Raw genomic sequence first — 12,784 nt, 5'->3', positions numbered from 1 at the left:
ACGCAGAGGGCGGTTTGTGACAGATAAAGGGGTTCAGGAGCGGTTTCCTGACAAAATAGAGGTGGTATATTGTATGACTGTTGGAATATATGATAAAATATTAAATCAGGGAGTAGCCAGAGGGGCCTATCCCTGACAGTGTAATTTGTTGTGAAATTGTGTATTTACTTATGTTTAAGTGAGAGAAAAGAGCTGTTACAGAGCCATGCTGTGTAAATGTTGGAGTTTCATTTACAGAAGTGGTCCTCACGTGGTAGTAGCCAGTACTTTACAGTGACGATTTCACTCTGCCCACCACGCACAGGTGCAATCCGGTATACGTAGGGGAAGACTGATTTTACGGGAGTAGCTCCAGACTCACAGTATGAGGGTATGTACCTATACATGTGCCAGATAGACAATTAAGGGAACTTGCCTGGAAAGAAAAGATTTGTGCTACTGCACTTTCCTAAGTGACCTTTTCAGTGTCAGCTCATGGAAAGGTGTGGGGACTGATGTAGGATTGGGGGGGAATGGGTATATACTGTCTATGACAGCCCCTGGGAGTATTGTGAATGGTATAAAACAGACTTGTCTACTTTCCCGGAATTACAGGTAGTTCCCTGGACTCCTCCTGCATTCTGCCCACTTCCTGGACAAGACAGGGGCCTCAATGACGCACTTTACGGTGAATCGTGTAATTTTGTCCCCACCCCAGCAGTACAACAACAAAATCGTGGCCACAGCTGGGGGGCAGAAGGGGGGCGGGGCAAAACGACAGGCCGCCCCCCGCACTTGTCCTTCCCTCCAGGATCTCCTGGAGGGTAGAGGAGTAAAACTGCCAGGTATGGTAAAAGTCTGGCTGCAGCAAATAAGATGAAAGAGAGAGGAATGAAGCAGGTAAGTGGTAGGAAATATGCTTTATGAACAGTTTTGAACTATGTGGTTATCTTTCATATCACTAAGAACCAAGATAAGTGATATAAATAGCCACCGAGGATATATTTCACAGCTTTTCTACAAGTTTCCACACAAGAATGCTGTTAACAATTCTGCAATCCAACAAAATTGCAATGGGACATTTGTTAATGGTTTCACTACAAACCTATTCAGCCCTTCCTGTCCAGTGAATGTAACCAGCTCCCATGTGTTTGCAGGATCAATACTAATCTTTCACATTTGTGAAAATTCTGCTGCTTTATTTGAATTCTCAATCCAGAAAAGTCAACTATAAAAGTTATTAAAGGTTTAACCCTTTGCTGGAGAGTCCCGTAGAAAGTCGCTAGTGATTATTTTGAAGTTTAGTGGGGGGATATTTAATAGAATAGAGCTATGAGCACAAATGTACAGTAGGCCGCAGCAATCCATCACATGCTGTTATTTTTGTAGTGCAAAACCAAATGTCGACTAGCTATAGGTTACAGCACTATTTTAGTGAATGATCCCCGATATCTCTGTGTTTGACCAATGCCACACTTGCCGTTCTCTGTCTTTCTCAGCCTGTTGGGCCATTATTCTCTTCAGCTCCTCCAGGCGCTCCAGATCTCGTCTCTGTAGCTCTTCCCACGCTTGTTGTTTCCCAGCTTTGTACTTTTGTATCTGTCGCGTGAGGCAAGAAAGAAAGTTAGATTAAAATGTGCCTAAGCCTGCGTGACAAGTCATACAAAAGGAAATCCCAAATGCCAGAATATCTTGATATTGTTTCTTGCAAATACTGTTAGGTATAAATGTGCTGTGAGGCTTGAAATCCCAGGCTTTGTTTTTCTGTGGTTTCACTGTTGATTTCATTTCTAACTAACTGGAAACATTTATAAGACAAAGCAGCGCATTCCATGATGCAACCCACCTGCAACTTCCACAAGCAGATAAATGCTGCTATTATGTACAACAGTTTGTATTATGACATTTCAGCAGCAAATGTTTGTGACTCCTCGTTGACAAGCTTGGCTTACTCACCTACCTACACCTACCTGCCTGTGAACCACATCACATATTGTGTACCCCAAATTAACCTAATGCGCTGCACTTAAAATACCATGGCCACAGGACTTGGCTATACCAGCATCCTATTGCATTATACATTACCAACAGGTTTTTCACCTTCAGATGACTTTAATGTATCACTTCCTGTAAATTGTGTGTGTACTGTATTCAATACTAATACATTAAACATGAACCATTTTAAGGTTCTCACTGCACAATCAAGGTAGAGGCCCACATTACTGGCTTAGCCAATGCATTCAATTATGCCAGATTCTTAGGTTGCCATAGACTAACTGCAATTAATGTAAATCTGCCTACTGTCCCGATTTAGCCGGGACAGACCTAATTTGAGGCGATTGTCCCACTGTCCCTACAGTCGGCACATTTGTCCTGGCTGCATGGAATTTGGGAAATAATTGTGGTCCCAGCAGGGCTGGTGCTGGGCTTTCCAGTTAAAATTAAGAATTTTAATTTTAAATTCTTCTATGACTAAATATCAATTGTAATGCACAAAGATCCACTTACTTGCTGTAGGAGATTTGTTCATATTTTCATGAAAACAATTTCATAATTCCAAATAAAATGTTTGTTACTGTTCAGTTTGTTACCATCAGACTCAACATTAAAACCACTGACTAGTGAATTGAATAATATTGTTTATCTCATATCTGTCAAGGGGTGGGATATATTAGGTAGCAGGTGATTAGTCAGTTGTTGAAGTTGATGTGTCGGAAGCAGAAAAAATGGTCACGCGTAAGGATCTGAGTGACTTTGACAAGGGCCAAATTGTGATGGCCAGACGACTGGGTCAGAGCATCTCCAAAATGGCAGGTGTTGTGGGGTGTTCCTTCTATGCAGTGGTTAGTACCCAAAAGTGGTCCAAGGAAGGACAACCGGTGAACCAGCAACAGGGTCATGGGTGCCTAACTCTCACTGATGCGTGTGGGGAGTGAAGGCTAGTCTGTCTGGTCCAATCCCACAGAAGAGCTACTGTAGCACAAATTGCTGAAAAAGTTACTGCTGTCTATGATAGAATGGTGTCAGAACACACAGTACCTTGCAGCTTGCTGTGTACAGGGAAGTGTAGGCGAAGACCGGTCAGAGTGCCCAAGCTAACCCCTGTCCACCGCCAAAAGCGCTTACGATGGCCGTGAGTGCCAGAACTGGACCATGCAGCAATGGAAGAAGGTGGACTGGTCTGATGAATCACATTTTATTGGTTTAGCAGCTTGGCACAAGGTGCTTTGGTACCACCAAGCTGCGCCATCCCCAGTGGAGAGGCCATACATTAATTTCATAAGGCATATGAACGCAGTTATGTTTCTGTGCAGGCAGTTCTCTTCCCACTTTTCTGCAGCAGGAATGTTCCTTGATGGACCCTTTCCTACATCTCTCTGTTCGGTTGCCGACTCTTAAGCCAGGGCTATAAATTAGCTATCACAGGGATCACAGTCTCCTTAATAAAGCCCCTATGTGGCTTCTGACTCCTTGTGATCTGCTTTCCAGGCTTCTTATATGGTCAGTGTGGATTCATGCTAGGAGCTATCACTGCAATCTTGTTAGGAGCTAGTGGAGATCTCACACTTGTCTCTCCCAGCTCTCCGGACTGCAGTGTTACTCTTATCAAACACCTGATTTGGAAGGATTACTCCACTGAACATTAACTTTATATTATTCTAAACAGTGTGGGAGCCTGACATCAGATTTAATTTACACATTGCCTGGTCCCACACATTTTGGGGTTGTGCACCTATCTCTGTTGTCTCTTGGGTTCTGTAACAATATCTGATATACCTGACCCAGGTGCACGACTTCTTCTTCATTCATCATCATCAAGTCCAAGCATTGTGTTTCATGTACCCATGACATCAACGTGCAATGATGTCATGCAACATTCACTGCAACTGATTCCGCGGGTTGTTCTGTATCTGACACAGGATTATGACCCCACACCACATTAGTGCATAGATCTGCATTCCTCCTATTTAACACACCTGTTCTCAGCACTCCTTGTCTGTTCTAACCTTGGTGTGTGACGTTAATTATCCTGCCTCCTCCAGTCCCTGACCACAGCTAGTGTGATTGGACATTCTTCTGTCTGGATCCACTTCTTGAATCCTTGGACAAGACACAGTCTCCAGCTCCAGGTCAATTACTTTTGCCCATACTTGTGCCTGCCACATTCTACTCCTGATATGAGCAGTGTAATATTATTTTTCCCCTTTATAGTCACTGGGTTGATAAGCAGTAACACAATTTGTATAGACCTTCAGGCACTACAGGTCAATGTACAGTATTAGGAGAAAAAAATATTCAAACAGTCGAAGTGTACAATCACAGTCGATGTGTACAATCACAGTCGAAGTGTACAATCACAGTCGAAGTGTACAATCACAGTCGAAGTGTACAATCACAGTAGAAGTGTACAATCACAGTTGAAGTGTACAATCACAGTTGAAGTGTACAATCACAGTTGAAGAGTACAATCACAGTAGAAGTGTACAATCACAGTCGAAGTGTACAATCACAGTCGAAGTGTACAATCACAGTCGAAGTGTACAATCTAAAACTGGGAATAGGAGACATCAAAAAATTCTGCTCCAAAAAGGCAAAAAAAAATTGATTTTGAAAAAAAAAAAAAAGGCTAAATTAAGAATTAAATAGGAGTGCTTATGTAACCTAGGGGTTTGAGTTCTCCTATTCTATTTAATTCTTCTAAACAGTAACTTTTTTTATTTCCTTGTTTGCCTTACATTTGTTGGAACGCCTGTGTTTTAACAGAACTGAGGTAGCTAAAATACTTGCATTACAACAAACGTCAATCAAACTGGCACCCAAAAACCCTAGGGAGGTAATATGCAGGACCAAATTGCAATGAGTAAGTACAATTCCTACCCACTCCTTCATCATATTACAATAGTATATAATGAATGTTGTAATATAATATATAATTAATCCAAAGTTTTACCCAACTACGCATACATGAAAGACCTTTCACAAAAGCCAAGTGATCAATTACTCTTGAAATTCCAAGTGAGGGTAAAGTTTGCAAAGTTTCCAGATGTTTTAAAACATCTCCACCAATAGTGCCCATGAAGGGGTCATGTTCACCGTGTAGGTGGCATTTTGTGGGCTGAACCATTATTTCTGAAAATGCAGCCTATCCGTTCACTAGAAACCAGTGACATCACTGAGATTGCAACCTATCCCTTCACTAGAAACCAGTGACTTAAGTGACAAAGCAGCCTATCCGATCACATAAAACCAGTGACATGATGCAGGCAGGCAGTGAGATTTCAACCTATCCCTTCACTAGAAACCAGTGACATCAGTGACAAAGCAGCCTATCCGATCACATAAAACCAGTGACATGATGCAGGCAGGCAGTGAGATTTCAACCTATCCCTTCACTAGAAACCAGTGACATCAGTGACAATGCAACCTATCAGTTCACTAGAAACCAGTGACATCAGTGACAAAGCAGCCTATCCCTTCACTAGAAACCAGTGACATCAGTAAGATTGCAACCTATCCCTTCACTAGAAACCAGTGACATCAGTAAGATTGCAACCTATCCCTTCACTAGAAACCAGTGACATCAGTGACAATGCAACCTATCCCTTCACTAGAAACCAGTGACATCAGTAAGATTGCAACCTATCCCTTCACTAGAAACCAGTGACATCAGTAAGATTGCAACCTATCCCTTCACTAGAAACCAGTGACATCAGTGACAATGCAACCTATCCCTTCACTAGAAACCAGTGACATCATTAAGATTGCAACCTATCCCTTCACTAGAAACCAGTGACATCAGTGACAATGCAACCTATCCCTTCACTAGAAACCAGTGACATCAGTAAGATTGCAACCTATCCCTTCACTAGAAACCAGTGACATCAGTAAGATTGCAGCCTATCCCTTCACTAGAAACCAGTGACATCAGTGACAATGCAACCTATCCCTTCACTAGAAACCAGTGACATCATTAAGATTGCAACCTATCCCTTCACTAGAAACCAGTGACATCAGTGACAATGCAACCTATCCCTTCACTAGAAACCAGTGACATCAGTAAGATTGCAACCTATCCCTACACTAGAAACCAGTGACATCAGTAAGATTGCAACCTATCCCTTCACTAGAAACCAGTGACATCAGTAAGATTGCAACCTATCCCTTCACTAGAAACCAGTGACATCAGTAAGATTGCAACCTATCCCTTCACTAGAAACCAGTGACATCAGTAAGATTGCAACCTATCCCTACACTAGAAACCAGTGACATCAGTGACAAAGCAGCCAATCCCTTCACTAGAAACCAGTGACATCAGTAAGATTGCAACCTATCCCTTCACTAGAAACCAGTGACATCAGTAAGATTGCAACCTATCCCTACACTAGAAACCAGTGACATCAGTGACAAAGCAGCCTATACCTACACTAGAAACCAGTGACATCAGTAAGATTGCAACCTATCCCTACACTAGAAACCAGTGACATCAGTGACAAAGCAGCCTATCCCTTCACTAGAAACCAGTGACATCAGTAAGATTGCAACCTATCCCTTCACTAGAAACCAGTGACATCAGTAAGATTGCAACCTATCCCTACACTAGAAACCAGTGACATCAGTAAGATTGCAACCTATCCCTACACTAGAAACCAGTGACATCAGTAAGATTGCAACCTATCCCTACACTAGAAACCAGTGACATCAGTGACAAAGCAGCCTATCCCTTCACTAGAAACCAGTGACATCAGTAAGATTGCAACCTATCCCTTCACTAGAAACCAGTGACATCAGTAAGATTGCAACCTATCCCTACACTAGAAACCAGTGACATCAGTAAGATTGCAACCTATCCCTTCACTAGAAACCAGTGACATCAGTAAGATTGCAACCTATCCCTTCACTAGAAACCAGTGACATCAGTAAGATTGCAACCTATCCCTTCACTAGAAACCAGTGACATCAGTAAGATTGCAACCTATCCCTACACTAGAAACCAGTGACATCAGTGACAAAGCAGCCAATCCCTTCACTAGAAACCAGTGACATCAGTAAGATTGCAACCTATCCCTTCACTAGAAACCAGTGACATCAGTAAGATTGCAACCTATCCCTACACTAGAAACCAGTGACATCAGTAAGATTGCAACCTATCCCTTCACTAGAAACCAGTGACATCAGTAAGATTGCAACCTATCCCTTCACTAGAAACCAGTGACATCAGTAAGATTGCAACCTATCCCTACACTAGAAACCAGTGACATCAGTGACAAAGCAGCCAATCCCTTCACTAGAAACCAGTGACATCAGTAAGATTGCAACCTATCCCTTCACTAGAAACCAGTGACATCAGTAAGATTGCAACCGATCCCTACACTAGAAACCAGTGACATCAGTGACAAAGCAGCCTATACCTACACTAGAAACCAGTGACATCAGTAAGATTGCAACCTATCCCTACACTAGAAACCAGTGACATCAGTAAGATTGCAACCTATCCCTACACTAGAAACCAGTGACATCAGTGACAAAGCAGCCAATCCCTTCACTAGAAACCAGTGACATCAGTAAGATTGCAACCTATCCCTTCACTAGAAACCAGTGACATCAGTAAGATTGCAACCGATCCCTACACTAGAAACCAGTGACATCAGTGACAAAGCAGCCTATACCTACACTAGAAACCAGTGACATCAGTAAGATTGCAACCTATCCCTTCACTAGAAACCAGTGACATCAGTAAGATTGCAACCTATCCCTTCACTAGAAACCAGTGACATCAGTAAGATTGCAACCTATCCCTTCACTAGAAACCAGTGACATCAGTGACAATGCAACCTATCCCTTCACTAGAAACCAGTGACATCAGTAAGATTGCAACCTATCCCTTCACTAGAAACCAGTGACATCAGTAAGATTGCAACCTATCCCTTCACTAGAAACCAGTGACATCAGTGACAATGCAACCTATCCCTTCACTAGAAACCAGTGACATCATTAAGATTGCAACCTATCCCTTCACTAGAAACCAGTGACATCAGTGACAATGCAACCTATCCCTTCACTAGAAACCAGTGACATCAGTAAGATTGCAACCTATCCCTTCACTAGAAACCAGTGACATCAGTAAGATTGCAACCTATCCCTTCACTAGAAACCAGTGACATCAGTGACAATGCAACCTATCCCTTCACTAGAAACCAGTGACATCATTAAGATTGCAACCTATCCCTTCACTAGAAACCAGTGACATCAGTGACAATGCAACCTATCCCTTCACTAGAAACCAGTGACATCATTAAGATTGCAACCTATCCCTTCACTAGAAACCAGTGACATCAGTGACAATGCAACCTATCCCTTCACTAGAAACCAGTGACATCAGTAAGATTGCAACCAATCCCTTCACTAGAAACCAGTGACATCAGTAAGATTGCAACCTATCCCTTCACTAGAAACCAGTGACATCAGTAAGATTGCAACCTATCCCTACACTAGAAACCAGTGACATCAGTGACAAAGCAGCCAATCCCTTCACTAGAAACCAGTGACATCAGTAAGATTGCAACCTATCCCTTCACTAGAAACCAGTGACATCAGTAAGATTGCAACCGATCCCTACACTAGAAACCAGTGACATCAGTGACAAAGCAGCCAATCCCTTCACTAGAAACCAGTGACATCAGTAAGATTGCAACCTATCCCTTCACTAGAAACCAGTGACATCAGTAAGATTGCAACCGATCCCTACACTAGAAACCAGTGACATCAGTGACAAAGCAGCCTATACCTACACTAGAAACCAGTGACATCAGTAAGATTGCAACCTATCCCTTCACTAGAAACCAGTGACATCAGTAAGATTGCAACCTATCCCTTCACTAGAAACCAGTGACATCAGTAAGATTGCAACCTATCCCTACACTAGAAACCAGTGACATCAGTGACAAAGCAGCCAATCCCTTCACTAGAAACCAGTGACATCAGTAAGATTGCAACCTATCCCTTCACTAGAAACCAGTGACATCAGTAAGATTGCAACCGATCCCTACACTAGAAACCAGTGACATCAGTGACAAAGCAGCCTATACCTACACTAGAAACCAGTGACATCAGTAAGATTGCAACCTATCCCTACACTAGAAACCAGTGACATCAGTAAGATTGCAACCTATCCCTACACTAGAAACCAGTGACATCAGTGACAAAGCAGCCAATCCCTTCACTAGAAACCAGTGACATCAGTAAGATTGCAACCTATCCCTACACTAGAAACCAGTGACATCAGTGACAAAGCAGCCTATACCTACACTAGAAACCAGTGACATCAGTGACAAAGCAGCCAATCCCTTCACTAGAAACCAGTGACATCAGTAAGATTGCAACCTATCCCTTCACTAGAAACCAGTGACATCAGTAAGATTGCAACCTATCCCTACACTAGAAACCAGTGACATCAGTGACAAAGCAGCCTATACCTACACTAGAAACCAGTGACATCAGTAAGATTGCAACCTATCCCTACACTAGAAACCAGTGACATCAGTAAGATTGCAACCTATCCCTACACTAGAAACCAGTGACATCAGTGACAAAGCAGCCAATCCCTTCACTAGAAACCAGTGACATCAGTAAGATTGCAACCTATCCCTACACTAGAAACCAGTGACATCAGTGACAAAGCAGCCTATACCTACACTAGAAACCAGTGACATCAGTGACAAAGAGGCCAATCCCTTCACTAGAAACCAGTGACATCAGTAAGATTGCAACCTATCCCTACACTAGAAACCAGTGACATCAGTGACAAAGCAGCCTATACCTTCACTAGAAACCAGTGACACCAGTGAGAATACAGCCAATCCGTTCACTAGAAACCAGTGACATCAGTGACACTGCAGCTTCTCAGTTCACTAGAAATCAGAAACATCACCGATGCACAAAGTGATGAATATCGGTTAACTCACAAAATATCTGGCTGCACTAATTGTTGGCAACAAATTTACATCAGCTGCCTTGATTTGTAATCTGTTATGAATGTGAATAGGGAGGCGAGACGGTAGTCTGAATAAAGTTTGTTTTGCACAGAGTTGCTGAGCTGTGACAAGAATGTACTGCAGTGCAGGGTACTTGGCTGCAGCACTCCCACAGTCTCCATAGTACTGTTACAAAAACCGACATTTACAGAATAATTCAGGATATGTTACACTCACAGCACAATGCAGTAAGGTTAGATTTAGTTCCTTTGAGGCATTAATAGCTTTAGCTGAATCTTAAACTAGCTTTTGTAGAATGCTGTGTAAACACGGCCATCCAATATATTGCCAGCAGTAACAAATATTTGTAATTAGGATGCAGCAAGATATTCTTTGTACTCTCCTAAATAATAAATGCAAATGATTAGAATGTTCATACTTTCTCTTTTTCATCTACACGGTGAAGCTTTTCTCTTTCTTTTCTTTGTCTTTCTCGCTGTTGCTCCTCTTGTTGTCTCCTGGCAGCGATAGAAGACTCTAATCTAGCGGCTTCTTCCTGGTGCGCTCTCCACTGCATGACCTAAAGTAGGATTTGGGGAAGATTTTAAATACATTAAATAGATTACATATGTATCAACTAGAATACATCTTGAATTAAAAAGGTGCATTTGGTACTCTAAAATACAGGATGAACATTAATGCCTTACCACTCACTGGGTGACAAACTACTTTGCCGTATTAGTTTTACATATGTGCTTAATGCCATCTGCTATTTATTATTATCATATCAGTTCCTGGCTAAATAATTTCCCTACCACGGACACACAAGTGCATTATTTGCTTTTATTCATACTTGCCAACTCTCCCGGAATGTCCGGGAGACTCCCGAAATTCAGGTAGGTCTCCCGGGCTCCTGAGAGAGCAGGCAAATATCCTGCATATGGCATCTGCTCCTCAAAATGACGCGAGTCGCGGTGAATCGCATCATTTTGGCCCCGTTCCCCCACGACAAAAACGGCATTTTGATGCGGGGGGGATCAAAATGACACGAATTACCGCGCCCCGCCCCTCCCAACCACCAACCACGCCCCCCTGCCTGGGATCTCCCAAAATTAACTTACCAAAAGTTGGTATGTTTTTATTACAATAAGCTAATTGATCTACCAGTATGTCTTTAGACTGTGGGAGTACTCAGAGGAAACCCAAGGAAACGTGTTGAGCATGCAAACTCCACACAAACAGCAGTAACCACCATTCCTTCCACATGGGAAGTTCATCCTACTTCTTGGTCACTGAGTTTGCTCTCCCCTGTTGTTGGCTGGCTAGCAACTTCAGTATATGCTACAATGACTTCCATATTACTATGTGAAGCCAGCTACATAAATGCTCAATGGCAGGATGGGAACTATTGCTATCTATAATATAAACGCTGGATGATAATCATCCGATGATTTCTATGTAGCATATATTTTTAATATATCATATCATATTATTGTCCTATATTTATAAAGCACCAACAACATATTACGTAGCACTCAACATCGAGGAAATCATGATATATAGAAATAAGATACGAGACATGAAACAGAAGCTACAGATGACCCTGTCCAATTGAGCTTACCATCTAAGAGGTGTGGGGAACAAAGGATATATAATGTAGTGGAATAACAGCTGTAGCTGGTGGAAGGGAATGTGTGTGTGGTTATTGTAAAGCAGAAGCATTATTATCAGTCACCAATATTAATGCAGCCTTTGGTATCTGGCAGTTCTGTGCAGTTACCGGGGTCGTAGATAGGGAATGAATAGAGACATTGGAAGGTAGAGACATGAACGATAATCCAGTCACTGTAGAAGTGTCAAGATAGTCAGCTGCTGAGATCACCAAAGGAGGAGCAGAGATGGGAAAAGCAATGGCACTTGGGGGTATATTTACTAAACTACAGGTTTGAAAAAAGTGGAGATGTTGCCTATAGTAACCAATCAGATTCTAGTTATCATTTATTTAGTACCTTCTACAAAATGACAGCTAGATTCTAATTGGTTGCTATAGGCAACATCTCCACTTTTTCAAACCCACAGTTTAGTAAATCTAGCCCTTGAACAGTCTTGGTCCTTCAGCTGAACGGAGATGGTATTTCAGAACATCTTATAAACATCCAGGTCCTTTGTGTGAGGACTGTCCTTGGGACCAGCTTGTCCTTTCCTACTACTGTCACATATTTTTAACTGTTTTATATTTGTTAGCAGACGATTATGTGTGAGGTAGGGCACAGAGCTAATCTTTAAAGGCCCTCCGCTCCCCATATCATATATATGGCCCTAAAGCTAGTCATACACTGTGTCATTTGTTCATGTGTGGCACAAAATCATATCACTGCTTTTTTGGGATCACAAATGTAAAATCTAATGCAACATGGCTCTTTGATGTAATGCCTAAACTAAAGAATCAGTGCAATTTGGTCACACCGAAATCCGTTTTATTTTTATAGTTCAGTTTTTCTTGGTAAATAACCATCCTGCAACATATGCGGGGAACTTCATTGTCTGGAGTGAGAACACTTTTTACTATAGCAAACATTGTGACCAATTAAAGGGTTTGAAAAATAGAAACTGCGTTTTTCAGTCCTTTAAATCCAAACAAAAAAAAAACAAAAAAAACTAGGAATAGGAGTAATATTTAGAGACATATGAGAAGATTGAACGGACAATGGTTTCCAACGGTATCCATACTTAAGGCTATAGCTCCCCCTGTGAAGCAAACATGTGAATTATAATTGGAAAGCCAGATGGAAATGATTTCGTTCCAAGTGACTGGAGTGTCATCAGAGAATACA

The 12,784-nt window shown here is 41.9% G+C and overlaps 1 protein-coding gene across 3 annotated transcripts in view; it reads right to left on the bottom strand.

Moving 5' to 3' along the window:
* CCDC148 (coiled-coil domain containing 148) overlaps positions 1 to 12,784 on the bottom strand; it is a 98,148-nt gene that overhangs the window by 8,891 nt on the left and 76,473 nt on the right. For all 3 annotated transcript variants that reach the window (XM_075180837.1, XM_075180838.1, XM_075180839.1), the window contains 2 exons: positions 10,390 to 10,530; positions 1,460 to 1,578 (listed from right to left, as the gene is read on the bottom strand). In XM_075180837.1, coding sequence (XP_075036938.1) covers positions 1,460 to 1,578; positions 10,390 to 10,530 — 260 coding nt within the window. The remainder of the gene's footprint in view (positions 1 to 1,459; positions 1,579 to 10,389; positions 10,531 to 12,784) is intronic.

This window comes from Mixophyes fleayi, chromosome 7 (genome assembly GCF_038048845.1).
Source record: "Mixophyes fleayi isolate aMixFle1 chromosome 7, aMixFle1.hap1, whole genome shotgun sequence".
Lineage (NCBI taxonomy): Eukaryota > Metazoa > Chordata > Amphibia > Anura > Limnodynastidae > Mixophyes > Mixophyes fleayi.
This window is presented reverse-complemented; position numbering and strand designations above follow the sequence as displayed.